The sequence below is a fragment of the Tetrao urogallus genome (genome assembly GCF_951394365.1).
Source record: "Tetrao urogallus genome assembly, chromosome: 1".
NCBI classification, from domain to species: Eukaryota; Metazoa; Chordata; class Aves; order Galliformes; family Phasianidae; genus Tetrao; species Tetrao urogallus.
Window position 1 is genome coordinate 116,985,645 of NC_136813.1, and position 17,144 is coordinate 117,002,788.

The 17,144-nt window shown below is 44.3% G+C and overlaps 1 protein-coding gene across 1 annotated transcript in view; it reads left to right on the forward strand.

The window, feature by feature from the left end:
- Window positions 1-333: 333 nt before the first annotated feature.
- Window positions 334-17,144, forward strand: part of ZYX (zyxin) — a gene marked incomplete at both ends in the record, with an annotated part of 29,538 nt that continues 12,727 nt past the window's right edge. The window contains 3 exon segments of the mRNA XM_079541372.1: window positions 334-374; window positions 376-494; window positions 497-529. Coding sequence (XP_079397498.1) covers window positions 334-374; window positions 376-494; window positions 497-529 — 193 coding nt within the window.

Here is a 17,144-nt window from a genome sequence, read left to right on the forward strand (position 1 = left end):
GCCGCCGCCGTCCGCCCGCTCCCGCCGCGGGAGGCACGCCCCGCACCCTCCCGGAGGCAGCGCGCCGACCCGCACCTCCGGCAGCGGAGATGCCCCCGGCTGCGCCCCGCGCCGACCCTGCGCTGCCTCTCGCCCCGCCGGGAGCGGGCAGGGTGCGGCGGGGAGCGGTGGCGGGCGGCTAATGGCGCTGAGCGGCGGCGGGGAGGAGGGGGTACGAGGGGCGGCCCGCGACCCACCGCGCCGGCACCGTCGTGCGGAGGAGCGGGGGCTGCGGCCCCCCGAGCATCCCCGAGCACCGTCCCCGCCGACGCCTTACCCACGGTGCGGGATCCGATGCAGCCCATCACTCCGGCAGGTCTCCGGGAAGAGGCGGCGGTCTCGGCGGCGAGGAAGCGGAGGACGAAGGCGACGGGGAGAGGTCGGAAAGGAGCCGGTGCCTTCAGCGGGAGGCGCCGGGCTGGCCCAGCCGGGACCGGCGCGGGGTCATGGCCAGGTACGAGCGCGGGCTGCCCCCGGCGCGGAGACGCGGGCCGGGGGATCCCGCGGGCCGGCAGCGCGGCGCCGATTGGCTGCCGGCCTCCGCGGCCCGGGGAGGCAGGGCCGGGCCGGGCCGGGCCGCGCCGTCCGCCCCCGGGGAGCGCGGGAGCGGGGCGGAGGCGGGGGCCTGGCCGGCCGGAGGCGGGCGCCGCGCGGCCTCTCCCGCCCTCCGGGACAGCGCAGGTGAGCGGCAGGCGGGCGGTGCTGCCGCACTGGCGGGCGACGAGCAGGTGGGGCCGGGGGCGGAGGGGAGCGTCCCCGGAAGGAGAAGCGAGGGGCACGGGGATGCTGGAGATGGAGGCGGCAGCACAGGCGGGCTGGAGGGCGGCGATTCGCGCTGGTTTCCCGGTAACTACACTTGCAAACTTGATTCAATTAAAGGCAGCCCCCCTAGCGGCGGCGGCGGACGAGTCCCCCGGGAGGGGCCTGGCTTCTCGCAGCTCTCGCTGCCGGAGAGCCGCCGAGGGCGACGGCGGGGGTCCCCGACCTGATTTGCATCTTCCAGAGATGCTGCCGCCCGGAGCGCTCCCACGTGCGGGTGCAGACTGCGGCGCTGCCCTCCGCCCTTCCAGCGGTGGACAGGTGAAAGGAGAGAGCTCAGCCCTGTGGAGGATCGCCTCTGGCCTTTCCCATGCCTCCCTGCCGGCATGGTTGTAAAGAAGGATCTCCAGGGGCAGGTGCTACGTCTGCCCCCTTCGCGGCTCAAATTTGTCCTCGCTTGATGGCAACAGGCAAAGTCGTCCTTGTCCACTTCCCCGGCACCACCGGCTGTCTCAGTTTTCACCTTCCCACCCTCGTGCTGGGATGTGCTCGTGGTTTCTCCCTGTTGCTTTGTGCTTCCTTCATCTACAAATCCTATCCGATCTCACCAGCTTCCTTCCACCAGCCTAGCAAATTAAATTCTGTTGATCCCATATGAGTTATTTTGTTCTCAGCCTTGGGCCTCATTCATTTTTGTTTATGCTCAAGGCAGCTGAGCAGTCTTACTAACAGCAGATATGGGGAATAGGTAAGTTCATTCTCCCATATATGGCTTACGCTGAGCCTAAGGAAGCATTTAAAAAAGAAAGAAAGAGAGAAAGAAAAGAAGGAAGAAAGGAAGAAAGAAAGAAAGAAACAGAAAAAGGCTTTACATAAAGAATACATGTTTTGCCTGAGACTCTGTAGGTAGAGAGGGACTCTGCCTATATAGGCTGCTTACAAAGTAAAAGTTACATAGGAAAGACACGCAGAAAAGAAAAGATGGCAATGTCTGAATACAAGCAGCTGTTACATATGTTCGCCTTCTCTGAAGATCTAGTAAGCATGGTGAACATAACACTCCTTAAGTATAAGAGATCCCAGTCTCCTGTCTGGGTTCCCGAGGCCGCCATGAATGCTATAATGTTCTTCACAGCACATTCTTGCTTTCAGAGAGGATGAAATTTCTCCACAGTTGTTTTTTTCTCCTTCCTCCTCCATGCATTTCCAAATTTGTCAGGTTTCATGCTGTTTTTTTTTTTGTTGGTTGGTTTTTTGTTTTTTTTTTTAATGACTCAATATTTTCCTGATGTGTCTGAACTCCTGAAACCTAAGTTTTAAAAATGCTGGGAAACTGTAGATCTTGTGGAAGTTTGTTACCTAGAGGTGTTTTAGCCTCTCTGAAGAGCACATCCACATTGACTTCCAGGTCTAAACTCAAGGACAGGGGAAACAAAAGCAAATTGAAATAGGAAGAATGGTATTTTAAGACACAAGGCCTGTCTTAGATAAATGTTTTGTAAGCTAGTGACTGCCCAGGCAGCTGTTGTACGTGGATTGATCAGGACAGCTGTCCTGAGAAGGCTTACCAAAAACCCGACCAAACAGCTTTTGCATCTTATCCTTGCAGAGAGAAGATGTATTACTAATACAGCTGTGGGCGATTTCTTAAGTCTTTCTCCTTCATGTTTCAATTTTAATCCCCTTCTCTCCACCCACAGTCTAAAATTGTTACTCTGTAAACCTTTCTGATCTCAGGCATATCTTTGCACTGGTTCATTTTCAGTGGTGGTTTCAGGTAAGTCACATTGACTCCTCATTTTCTTTCCTGGGCTTGACACTTTACCTTGTCTATCACTTTGTCTCAAGCTCATCATCATCCCTGGGTCCTTTCAACTCCGGATTTGGCTTTCCTTTCATTGAACTACAATAAAATCTGCATCAGTCTGTTCTGACTTTGGCCTCAGGGTATGATTCCATAAGTAGCTGAGCAACTCCTAGCACTTACTGTGCCTGAAAATCAGCTTTCCAGTTCTTGATGGATTGGCTTTCTGCTGCTTTAGTGACATGGTAGTTTACACAAGGATCTGGCAAGTGATAATGATGCTGTAAGGTACGGAAAAGTACGGATCAGGCAAGCAGAGCAGAAAAAGAACTGGCAAAGAGGAGGACTTCTCACTTCCAGGGATGACGAATATCCAGTGTTCCCACTAGATTATACCAAAGTGTCTGTTCATTCACTGCACAGAACTACTGACCTGCCCTCATGGCTGGTGCCACGGACTCCTTTTTTTCTTGTTTTGAATCAATACCACCTAGCTGTGGAAGTACTTCTACCTGTTAGCACCCAACCACCCACAGCCATGCTTTATCTGCCATTTCTTATGTTTAAGCAAAAGATAGTGTCTTTATTGGTTCTTACTCTTACATTTATTCATTACAGACCTTATGTATATAAATCTACTTTAAATAGTAAAATTCATTCTCATGTGAAGCTGGGAAAACTTTCTAGGCTATCAGTAGTTCTTACAACTGCTTGACTCTTCCATACAGGAGGTTCCATGCGAGCTTATCATCAGAGAACAATTTCTTGTTTTTAATAAGCCAACACCTAACTTTTCTTCCTAAATTCACTTGAAGTGCAATTTTTATCATAAATTAGCATAAGAAAAGAGCAGCTATTTTACATTCTGAAAAAATACTGCAGCATCTCAGTTATTAGATATAGCTTAGTTTGTTACTGACTTCTAACATGCTCATATAGTGTGTGTAGGAGACATTTCCGCTTCTGACTTTTGATTCAAACAAAGATTGTGTCAAAATGGCCACCAGGAGGATTTTTTTTTCTATTGAAGGAAGATGAAATTCTAAACTCAAGCCATATCTGTTAATGTCCTATGATGTCTTTTCCGCACAAGGCATATTTTATGAATATTCTCATGTATGAGAAAAGCAAAAGGACTGAATCTCTGAACTAAAACAGAGCATAAGCAGAGTAAAGCTGATTGCTTTTCCTGAGGTGCTGCTGCAAGGGTCAAGAAGTAAATGAACAAAACAAAACAAAACAAAAAAGTGCTTTTTTTTCCTTTGAAATGCACTTTCTGACAGGTTCTGAAGATCTTTTTGAGTATTGCAGGTACTTTCTTAGATAATTAGGCTACAGTTTCATGTGGAAAGTGTGTACAGAGTATGTTTTGTGTAGTGGTGATTTAAATGCTGATCTGAAAGATCTTGGTAAATATGTGTTCACATAGGTGCAATGTTCAGTGGTGTAAATTCTAGCTGGAGGCCAGTAATGAGCAGAGTACTTCAGGGTTCAATACAGGATCCAGTCCTGTTGAACATTTTCATTAATGACCTGGATTATGGAGCAGAGTATGCTCTCAGCAAGTTTGCAGATGCCACAAAACTAGGAGAAGTGGCTGATACAACAGACGGTCGTGCTGCCATCCAGAGGGACTTCAAGAGGCCGGAGGAATGGGCTGAGAGGAACCTCATGAAATTCAGTAAGAAACGTACAGTCCTGCACCTGGGAAGAAACAGCCTCGAGCTCCAGGACATGCCACCTAACTGGAAAGCAGCTCTGCAGAAGACCACTAGGGGAGTCCTGGTGGTGAGCAATTGAGATTGACAGACCTGTAGTAAAAAAAAAAAAAAAAGTGTGTGCTCCAAGTGAGCACTTGTTTCAGGGTTGAATGCCAAGTTGACCTGTACAGTTGGGAAGTGACAGGAGCCGTCCATCAGCTTCTTTCCCCCATCCCTGCACTCAGGGAGAGGTCTGAGCAGGAGAGGGTGGGAAGAAAGATGTGCTTGAGCAAAGCTCTGCCTAGCAGAGACATATATATAATAGCATAGAGCAAAGCAGTTTCAGAAAAAGATCTGATTTTTAACAGCTTCTTCCAAATCCATACTGTAGCACTTCCATCATAACCCCGAAGACAAACTTATGCTGTAAATTGTTAATGAATTTTTATTTGCTTTTTAAGACATGCTGTTAAGCATTGATTACCTTTTCTTTAAGCTAGTGATTAATTGTACTATTAAACCTAATTTTCCCTATGTTCCCTGTAGCTCTGTATATATATATATATATATATATAAAATATATATATAATATATATAATATAATATATATATATATATTATAATATATATATTATATAAAAATCTTTTAAGTTAGAATACTGGAGCAAATTCTTCCTGAGAAACACTGCTTGTAAAATACAAGGCTACTGTCACTGTCACACTTGCTTAATAAATATATTAATTTCACATTAATTAATTATCAGGGATGGTGATTATATTACAATAAATAATGTGCCCCATGTCTTCTGCCTTAAGTCCCTTTTAAAGCTGTGCAAATGCAAAAAATTACCAATATAAATCTTGCCACTGAATGTTCCACTTTTAACTAAACTTTGCTAACTCCAAAATAATTTAAAATATCATCCTTCTCTCTGTCATTCATCCTAACATTAATTTCCATCCCCAAAGATCTCATCGGCAACCATGTCTATCCATCTATGAAAAGACTGAAAAACAACTGCTCATTTTGCTTTCCTTCTTTGATTTTTTTTTTTAAATCCTTACTTATAATCCCATAGCATGACCAATTTACATCACAGAAGGATACAGACAACTTCATACATTGCTTCTTGCAAGATGAGTCTTCAGCTGTGGAAAATAAGCAGAGGCCTACTAACTTTGTAAGTAGGAGATGTTTACAAAAAATAATGTGTGTATCAGATCTATAGAGGCAGGAATCACCCTCCAGGGACTGTTGCTCCAATACACTTCTCTGCTGGCCTTCTGCCACTGGCAGTATGGATTCCTCAGTAAATGCTTCTTCTGGCAGAGATCTCTGTAATTGCTTCACAGAAGTAATGGAGTAGATACCACAAGAGTTAATTCTACATCAAGCTGTATTAGCTACTAGTAGGATTTTTGAGAGGACTAAAAAGGAAATGAGATAACAAAATGACTCATACCATTCTTTCTTGCTTGGGAGATCCTTCCTTCAGTGCAGGAGACAAAACCTTTCTATGAGATTCAAAGAATGAAAAAGGAAGTACCAGCCTGGTTCAGCTACTGAAAGGGTGTAGCATATTTGACATACATAAATGGAAGGCTGGGTCCTTTCAATCTGGGGAAATATTTGAGGCTATGTGCATGAACTGAAGACAATAGGTGAAGGTATTGACATAGGATATATTTGCATTACATACTGCAAAATAAGCTCATGCATACCTACATGCACCTCCAAGCAAATGTGATATTGTTCTGCCCATATCTAAAAGCCATAAAAAAATTATAAGTTCAGTAAAATTAATCCACCCACTCAGTAAAGTAATTATCAAAAATTCCTCTTAGTGCTCAATGGCATTTTCTCCTATGTTGCTGAAGAGAAGTAATGGTGGCACCAAAAGATTATTTTTCCCCTTCTCATGCATGGTGAGTTCTCAAAATGGTCTATGCTGTCAAAGTAGAGACACAAACTTTGGATATCCTAGAGGAATCTATTGGAAACTGAACACTGATGGAGCATCCCAGGAAGGATAATGAGGAAAAGAGAAAGAAAAAAAAAGGAGGGGGGGAAGAGAAGAAAAAAAAAAAGAAAGAAATGGCAACTCAAAATTTGGTGAATCTGCTGTAGTGAGAGTGGACAGGGTGCTCAGCATCACGTAGCTAGTATCAAGAAACAAGGTCTGGGGAAATAGTTTTGGAGGGTCAGAATGGTTACATAGTACGCACTAAGAAAAGGGACGCTGGCATGAACTTGAGATGTGTAACAGGGTGCAAATGCCTTTGATGCAGTATGAGTCTTATTCAACTTTTTAAAAAACATTTACTTCATTCTCTACTGAATGTCTCATTCCCAGTGAAACATACAGCAGCTACTTCTCATAAATGTCAATTGAATCTGTACCAGTGGTGTTGCTCAAACTGCATTTTTAAAAATAAACTGCAAGCAGTAAATGTGCTTTCTAAATTTCTAGTGTTATGTAAAAAGGCATGGTATTTTTAGCTTTACAAAATATCAGTTGTCATCTTCTCATTCTGTCCCTATGGTGTATTAGAGATGGGGAACGAGGAGCTTTCAGAAAGTGAAGCTATTAGCTCTTTATGAGGAAGGGATTTTCTGCAATACTGTTATGCAAATCGCAATAAAAACATTCAGCAAAGTCACAACAAAGAAAGTACTTCTTATTTTAAAAGCCAGTATTTCTGTCCTCACTACCAAATTGTTATGTCTGGAATAACAATAGTATAATGTATCCAGAAGCAAAATATCAACCAGAACTGTTCACTCATGCTGACAGAATGGCCCTCGCTTTCAAAAAATTATCCAGAAAATAGTCTCTGACACGTAACACTGAGCACGCAGCTGCTGTGAGTAAGCACTGGCACATCAACATTGACTAAAACTGGTTTTGGAATCAAGTCAGGCCTACTGCTGTTTTTAGGAGATCAGAATAAACCTACCTGCTTTACTATGCTGTAATCCGTATGAGATCTTAAAGGATCTAGAATGACTACCTTTGTGCTGATTTGGGGGTGACATTTCGTTTCCTGTCTGTGTTTCAAGACTTCTGAGGTCTAATGTTCTCATCTGCTGACAAGCTCCTTAATAAAGCACACAGGGACCTTGCTTCTTGCTGTGTTCTCTACTGAAATTTGAGGAACAGGATCTTTGCAGCTATAGAAGAGTCTGGTGAAACCATTTGCTGATACTATATGATGCTTCCTGTAGAGAGGCATCCCCTACCAGAAGCAGACCAGGAAAGGACAGCATCTTGTTTACCGCCTCACCTTAGAGTATATGGACTCATACGTATCAGCACTGGGCAAAGACCCTGTGATTTCCATAGACAGAAAAGTGCAGGAAAGACAATAGCCACCATTTTGGACAGTATTACATCCAACTGATAACCCTTCCACTTCTCATAAATATCAAGGAGTGCTGCATTAGAACAGTGTGATCTTAGCCAGAGCTTAGACATTGCTGTGTCTTTATGCTGGCAGACAATAATGAGCTATTTCTTCTTAATCCTTGTTGATTCTGTGGCTGACCAGCAGCTGCAATTAGGTAATGTTGCCATGAATCACTTATGTTTTAATGCTTACAAGTACTTTCTGTGATGGCTTGTCATAATCCAGCATCTTTAATTTTCAGCCAATTCTGTCCTGAGCATGCTTTAAAATAAGTAGTTTTAAACAGAAACAAGACACCTATTGATTCAATACATGTTTTTTATTCACAGCATTGTACTGTGATCAGCCATCACTATGTTTCAAAAAGCTGCTCTGTTCTCACATTTTCAAATTTAGTAGGCCCATCCTCATACAGTAAGGCTCCGGAACAAAAAGTGCAGTAGATGCAGAAGTATTTCTTCTGCATTTTGGGGGACATCAGCTTTTCACTGTTCCCACAGAATGTTGCTCTTCCTTTTAATCTCCCCAAAGGTGCAGTTGGTTTCAACATGCAGTAAGAGCATTTATCATACTTTCATATTTACTACTTCTTCATTTTACTATCAGCGAGATAAAAGAGTTGAAACAATTGTACACGAAAAAAGTTACGGTCTCATCGTCTCTCCAATAATTTATTGATATGTTGAGGAAAGTGGAATTCTTAAGACACTGGGCAACAAGAATGTAACTTGAAGCTTCGCTCCTTGGTTGGAGGTGTACGGGTTTGGAGAAATGCAATTTTTGAGTAAAGAGCAGACAACTGGAGGCTCTAGGACTCTAGTAAAGATCAGTCAAAGAACAAAGCAAAGAGGATGCAGCATAATGTCTTCTCATCAGTATATGCTGAAAGACTAAATTAATTCTGAGACCAAGAGAATTGTTCTAGCTTCCTAAAAATACGTCACATAAAAGAGTAAAAAAGTTTCTATGTTTTATAGTCCCTCTAACCTTGACTGCAAGCTAAACTCATCAATTTAAATTTAGGCTTTTGGCACACAAGATCTGCTATCTGTCTGCAGTGATATCATGTTTGAGAAGTTATGGGCAATGAAAAGCATCAACTAGACCAAAACTTTGTCCATGTTTTCCAAAGCATTATCCCTCTCAGTACTGATTAGTATTCTGTACCCTTCTCTGTCCTCTTAGTCAAGAAGACTAATTTGCGGTGGGTAGTTTCAGCCCTATGTAATGCCTACTTTTGAAATTTATGAAGGGATGGATATAGTATTTTTAATATATGTTAAAACTTGTATCTCCATGGAGATTTCCTCTTTCTTGAGTCAGAAAGTATGGAGAAACTATGGTATCCTGGTGTGTTCTGCTTTGCTCCCCTAGGTAAGTGGACAACCATAGCTGAGAGAGCTCCATCCCTTTCAAGGTCTTACATTTGACAATACTCTGGCTACGTCATCATGCACTGCCTGCAATTGTTTGGATATCGTATGTGGCTTTTGCACTGTTTTACATTTACTGCACCCTTGTACAAATCCATAATCCTTGCTGTACTACTGCATAAATCTGTTTTCAATATAAGCATATACTTTCTTTTATCAAATCTCATTTTTGTTTTATATTATTAAACTAGAGGCATAATGACCACCTTGGCGGGACACAGTCTTGGTGAGCATGGACATCAAGAGCAAACAAACAGGAGTAGGACCAAGAAGTTTCTTTGAATGAGGTTGAATACTACATATCAAGATGTTGGGAAGAAAGACCACGTTTCCCTGAGTGGGAGGCCCAAGACAAACAACTGATCGGGAGGAATAAATGCGTAAATATCACATTTATTTCTTTTGGCAGCAGTAAGTCCAATACTCTGGAACATCAGTCCAAGTCTCCGGAACATCAGTCACACTGCAAAAAGTGGTTTGATAGTGGTTTCTTCATAATCTGAAGCACTTAGCAGCCTGATGAGATTCTACTGGCTCAATTTCACAAGCATATTTCACTACATTCTGCTCCCAACTTTTAGCCATCACTGCTGAAGACATGACCTGGCACTCAAGAATCCCAGGAAAGAAGTATATTTTCATATGAAGCTTGACCATTGATGGTCTCCATGTAGATTTCAACTGGCCAAACACATTACCTACAGCTGTTTGCATGGAACTGAAGTATTTTGGGTAAAGATAAAGGTTCCAAGCAACTTGTTTCATAAGCCATGGACGCAAAGAGTCAAGAGGTTTGACAAGTATGTAGGACATGCTCATCTTTTTGACCTTAATGGAGAATGCCTTAACTGAAGGAAATATGTCTCCAGAAACATCCACCGCTAACTTAATTGATGCTGTCCCTCAAGCCCTTGTCTGATGTATTTACCATTATCTGGTGACAGATACGGATAGTTTCATTAGTACAGGAAAAACCCTCCACATTGGCATAAATGGGTAGTCAACCAATCCACACAATAGGCTATTCCTATATTATCCCAGCGCACCTTTGGAGAACTGCATGTGCAAATTGTCAATGACTTAGTAATCATAGAATCATAGAATGGCCTGGGTTGACCTAGTTTCAACCCCTGTGCTCGCCAACCACCAGACCAGGCTGCCCAGAGCCACATCCAGCCTGGTCTTGAATGCCTCCAGGGATGGAGCATCCACAACCTCCTTGGGCAACCTGTTCCAGTGTGTCACCACCCTCTGTGTAAAAAACCTCCTCCTAATACCTAACCTAAATCTCCCTGTCTCAGTTTAAAACCATTCCTCCTTGTCCTATCCTATCACTATCCATCCTCATAAACAGCCGTTTCCCCTCCTGTTCATATGCTCCCTTCAAGTACTGGAAGGCCACAATGAGGTCTCTCTCCCCAGAGCCTTCTCTTTTCCAAGCTTGACAAGCCCCATTCCCTCAATCTTTCCTCATAGGAGAGGTGCAAGAGCCCATGGGCATGGCACCTCCTGCAGCTGAAGCTAGAAGGCCTCATCAACAGGCTCTCCCTGATCAGGCGGCCTGTAGCAAACCCCAATCACTAGATGCCCTTTCCTGGACTGATCCATGATTTTAACCCACAAGCTCTCAACCTGATCGTGGCTGTTTCTCAAGACACAGCTCTTTGCAATATATCCACTTCCTAACATAGAGGGCAACTCCGCCACCCCTCCTACCCTGTCTATCCCTTCTGGAAAATCTGTAGCTCTCAATCAGAGTATTCCAACTGTGGGACTCATCCTACCATGTTTCCGTGATAGCAATTAGGTCAAACTTTCCCAGTTGCACCACAGTTTCTAACTCCTCCTGTTTGTTTCCCATGCTGCATGCATTGGTACAGAAGCATTTCAGCTTGGCTATTGGCCTCGTTGACTTCTAAGAGGAGCCCTCCCTAATAGCTTCAGGACAACTCCGGGGCTTTCCTCTACCACCTCCCAAGGTGACAGTGTTCCCATGTTCTTCGTCATCCAGTACACCCTCTTCCGCTGCCATATCTAGTTTAAAGCCCATCTAACCAGCCCAGCCAGCTTGCTCCCTAGAATGTTTGTGGCTCTTTTAGTCAGTCACCTCCCATCTGCTGTCAGCATTCCCCCTTTTTCAAGGCTGCATCCCAAGCCATAGTACCCAAAGTCCTGAGCACAACACCATTTGCAAAACCATTCATTCAGCATGTCTGCCCTCCTCCTTTTGTATGAATCCCAGTCACCAACTGAGAGGACAGAGGAGAACGCTACTTGTGCTCCCAATCCCTTCAGCAGTCTTCCCAGTGCTCTTAAGTCCCTTTTGATCACCTGAGAACTTCTTGTGCCTACCTCTTAATTTCCAATGTGGAAAACTAGTAAAGGATAATAACTGGAGGGCTTGACCTGGTGAGTGCTGCTCCTACCAACATCTCTCACCTGGGCTCCAGGCAGGCAACACACCTCCCTGTATGATGGGTCTGAGTGACATATCAGGCCCTCAGTTCCCTTCAAAAGGGAGTCCCCAATGACAGCAGCCCTTCTTTTTTTCCTAATAGATGCTGTAGTGATATGAGGAGCAGTCTGATGAGCCCTGGACAAACTCTCCTGCATGGATGGACCTTCACCCACATCAACATCCCCCTGTCCCTCCAACTCCAGAGCCTCATACCTGTTATGTAAGGGCACTTGGGAAGGTGGGACAGGTTGAGAGGCATTCCACTCGCTGCCCCAGACAGGGACTTGTTTCCATCCCTTACTGTCTCTGAGGTGACCCCCTCCCATCTGACTGTTAGAGGATAGATGATCCCCCACTGCCTGAAGAGCATCTCCCCCATGCCCTTCACTGTAGGGATGGAGGAGAGTGACTCCACCCATCAGTCTCCTTCCCACAATCCCAGATGCTTCTCAGCCTTTCTACTTCCTCCTTTAGTTCCACCACCAGGCTGAGCAGATCATCCACCTGCTCACACCATACCCAGGTGGTATTCCTGCTGCCCTCCTGTAGCAGTCACAGTGCCAGGCATTCTCTGCAGTCTGAGACCTGAACTGCTGCACGGACATACATACTTTCAAGACTCCACGTCCTTTTTAGCAGCAGCTCCCCACGTGTAGAGACCATGACTGCGTATCAGTGTGCCAAAAGATCAACGACCTGTTAAGTGAGTTAAGTGGCCCCTTATCCCTCCTCCTATATGGCAAGCTGCCCTGCCCTGCCCTGCCTGCTCGCCCTGCCTGTGTGAACTCGTATAATGAGGTTAAACTTTTTGAAAACCTCTTCAGCACTTTGATCAACAGTTAGGGCTACCGGTATCTCAACATCACTTTGCCTACCTACAAAGTGCTGGCAATGGTGGCCTGTTACTGCTGATATCCTATTCCCCACAGTCAGTGGCTCTCGTGTAGGCTTGACCACTTTGTTAGGTAAAGAATGAACTTAGCACACCTTTTCAGTAACACCTGTCACACCTTTACATTTTCAACTTACTGAAAATCATAGCTCTAAGGTCAGCTATCTCTAATAAATTACCACTTTCCACAGCTGCTACTAGACAAACAGCGGCACTATTGCAAGGCCCTGCTAATTATCCAGGCAACCCCAGGAAATAGTCCAGGATTTTTGTCTGGGTTGTAATCATCCCGTTATTTATACTGGCAGTAAATTAACTACCAAACATGCTGGTAACAAGTACTAGCTCCATACCTCTTGCTTTTGGAAAGCAAGGTCTTAAGGAGGCTGCACCACATCAAAGCTGTACACAGATTGTATTTTACTGTGCACTTTGTATACAGTCAGCATTTCGCTTATTTGTTTCTGGAAGCAGACTATTGGACTATATGCCTGTATTGTCTATTTTGTTTATCACTTTTCTCTAGAGCCCTGATTCCTTAATCATCTACAGTGTGTATGCACTAGTTTTTGCTAGGACTCCAATCTGGTTTGAAACAATTACTTATTTTTGTGAGGCTCAAAAGAAAGAGTAGTTTGCTTCAGTATCCACTTCCTACAGAAAATAAAGGTATGGACTATATCAGACTTCATTCTTCGTGACCAGAACTACACATCTTTGTGGTCATGTCACAAAAAGACAAAGCTAGCAGTCTCCAAAAGTCACTCTGTTTACTTGGCTCCTTCAGTTCTCAAGTGTGAATATAATGGCACTCGGGTAGAGACAGTGACCAGGATCCTGTTTTGTGATAATATTACTGAGACTGTAATATATAGATTGTGAGAGACAGCACCTCTGTCCCTGAAGCACTGAGCTGCACCAGCTACTGTGGGAAAGCCACCACAGAACTTCTACTGTATGACATATGAGATTCAGTATGAACTAAGGGAGCTGAAGATCTGGTTTTGCCTCTTATTTTTGGTATGCCTACAAGACTACACAGTGTAACAAAGAAGAAAGGTGACTTCTACAGCAATTAGGATGGAAAGAGGCTTGTACCACATACGGGAAGAGTAAGCTCTTTAATTAGCAGAGTGACACATCTGTTTCTTTGACAGTTAGTTCTGACAAGCGCTATGTGCACAAAACAACTGAATACATCTCAACTTTTCTTGCTGGTGGCAAGTAGTAGGGCATCAGGCTGTGGAAACTGCAAGGGTATAGCTGCTTTCCAAAGCAGAACAGATTTGGGCAGAAATCCACATCTAGCCACATCCATGGGCATGGTGCAATTACTCATCTGTGTTTCAGCTGTGTTCTCTAGGCCTTGGCTGACTAGTTGGGGTTTTCCAGAGTCACAGAACAGCTTATCCTACCCTAAAGGTAAGAGATACTCACTGAGCTAGCCTGTTTGCTCCTCAGGAGTCAGGTCCTGCTGCAGTGACAAGATGTGGGAGAGCAATGCTGCCCTGTCATGAAGGGGAGAGGCAGCTATTCATCAGGAAAACTTGGCATGAGGAAACAAGGAAACAGAAGTGAGACTGATAATATCTGGGAGCTGAACCTCTGCCATATTTCTGTTCAGGAAAGACCTGCCAGCCCTGTTAGAAATGTTGCTTCTCCCCATAATAGACCCCAAGTCTCTGCTCCCCTGGCCACTAAGATGGCCTGTGACACATTGGTATGCCCATGATCATATCACAGAGATGCCTCGCTCCCTCTTTCTTGTATACATCTGCATTGCCTCACTAAAGTGTTTCCTACCAGAGAAGGAGGATTATTTTGTTGTTCTTTACAAATTATACTCTTTCTAATGCTTTAATCAGGGACACTAATTTTTTTGTGTGTGTGATTAGAATGGCCTTTTGAAGTATGTACATATGTGTGTATAATGCAATACTACATATTATAATATATATTATAAATTAATTTGAAGATATAAAAATAATCACAGCATGGCTGAGGCTGGCAGGGCCCTCTGGGTCCATCTGGCCCAAGCCATACTCCAGCAGGGACACACACAGCAGGTGCTCAGGCCCACCTTCAGGTGCCTTCTGAAGATCTCCAAGGAGGAGACCCCACAGCCTCTCTGGGCAACCTGTGCCAGTGCTCCATCATCTGCACAGCACAGAAGTGCTTCCTGGCATTCAGAGAGAACCCCATGTGTACCTGTGTGTGCACACTGCCTCATGTCTTGCTACAGGGCACCACTGAAAAGAGCCTGGCTGTGTCCTCTGGGCACCCTCCCTTCAGGTATTTATGTATGTTGGTAAGATCCCTCAGTCCTCCTCTTTCCCAGGCTTCAGGTCTCAGCCTCTCCTCACAGGAGAGATGCTCCAGGCCCTTAACCATCTTGGTGGCCCTACACTGGATTCTTTCCAGTCAATCCATATCTGAGCCCAAAAATATATTCAGCACTCCAGGTGCAGTCTAACCATTGCTGAGTAGAGGGGACAGATCGCCTCCTCGACCTGCTGGTGATATTTTGTTTAATGCAGCCAAGAGTACTATTAGCCTTTTTAGCAGGAGGGCACACTATGTTCACTTATGTTATGCTTATGTTCACTTGGTTTCTACCCAGACTCCCAGGTCCTTTTCTGCAAAAGGGTGGCCCCCAGAAAGTAGCCCTGGTGCTACGCATTGTTTTCCATAGGTGCAGGACTTTTTGTTGTTGAATTTCATGGATTCTTGTCAACCCATTTCTCCAGCCTGTTGAAGTCCCTCTGAAAGGCAGTGCGGTGTTCTGGTGAAACCAGCCACTCCCCTCAGTTTCATGTCTTTCTGTGAATGTATTGCAGGTGCATGATGATCATCCATATTGATGAAGATGTTCAATAGGACTAGATCCTGTACTGACCCCTGTGGTACTCTGAAAATTACTGGCATCCAACTAGACTTTGTGCCTCTGACCACTGCCACCTCGGCCCAGTCATTCAGCCAGTTCTCAAATCCATTTCACTGCCTGCTCATTCCATCCCAAACATCAAAAGGTTTTCTATGAGGATCTTACAGGGGCAGTGTCAATTACACTTCTCAGAGATCACTGAAGTTCTCCATAGCTGTTGAATGAGCCCCTTCAAAGAAGACAGTCTGCTTTGCATAGCAGCCTTGGTTTTAAAGGGAAAAATCAGATGCACTATCTATCTTTCCTGGGCAGTTTGTTGTTTAGGGACTTCTCCAAAAGAATTCATGACCTTTGCAAATAACTCTGCAAATTCCTGACTGCATGCCAGTTTCACAGATGCAGGAGGATGATTAGGCTTATAAAGACTGCAGCCTGTGCAGTCTCCAAGTGTACATCTCTATATTTAACTCTTTGGCACCCAGCTGCCAACATGCATCCTAGAAGGGGAATGAGGCACTCCAACTTGAAATTACTTTTCAATCAGGACAGTGGGGCCTGGCAAGTGCCCCTCCCCTTTCTGCAAATTGAGGCAGCCTGCATCAGCAGGACAGTGATATCTATATGGTTGTAGTCGTTTATCTGATCCAATGCCACAGCACATGTCAGCCTTCGTCAGATCTAAGCATTTACATGGAGAATTGTCATGCAATGCACAGGAGGGAGTAAGTCAAGAGCATGCTAAGAGTCTATGCTGTGAGAACACAGTGGATCCCCCAAGAGCTCCTACCAGAATGCATTTCATGCTCCAGTCGGTACGCAAGCAGCCAGCCTGCTGCAGGTGGCCTTGCCCTAGACAGTGTGGACCTAACATCGTCTGAACCTCTTGGCCTGGGGACAAAATTGGACCCATTATTTATTCTCAATTTTTCTGTTCCCACAGACAACATTTAAATAAGAAAGTGTATACAGGTTAAGCTGATGAGTAGCACCTTAGAATAAATTAAAAGAAAAAAAAAATAGTAATTAGACTAAACAGAAGCTACATGATTAAAGAAGTAACAGAGATGCAAGACAGGTATGAGTCAGGACTTTTCATTGGTTACAAAAACATGGACTCTTAAGTAGCACTAATAATGACTAATTCATGCTAAGATAAAACGGCACTAATAGATCTCTTAGTATAGATGAAAATTACACAGATTAAGATATTTTACATTATTAACATAGTTAAAGCATTTTGTCCAGCATCCAAATAGCTTTCCTCTGCCCTTTAGCTTGCTGTTAATACTGAAATCTGCAGTTACCTGGAGCCCTCTTGAATTTAGGTAAGATTTTCTTCCCCAAAGGTTTAATTCCCTATTGGTGATCTTGGAAGGAATCATTTTTGTACCCAAGAACTTATGTTTTCTTATCTTAATTTTATTTTATAGCCACCTAATCACTGCCAGCATACTCCTAATTTCAGTGCAGTAAATGAATTTGTCACATCACTTCTGTATTGCATTCATCTTTACTTACTCGTTGTATTTTGCAACTTGATTGCCCATAAGGATTCTTTATGTTTGTCTCCATGAAAACTTAGTCTCTCTTAGGTGTGTTCATTCAACTTCAGGAATTTCTAAGCTTTGGTTTGACAGACAGCACTGGGCCTTGCTTACTTTCGCAGATCTCAAAGAAGGAGCCAGCCAGAACTGCATAGTCTAAATCCCTCCATCATCTGCTTTGTAGTCAGCTGTCATTCCACCCAACATGTGTGGAGCAGTAGCT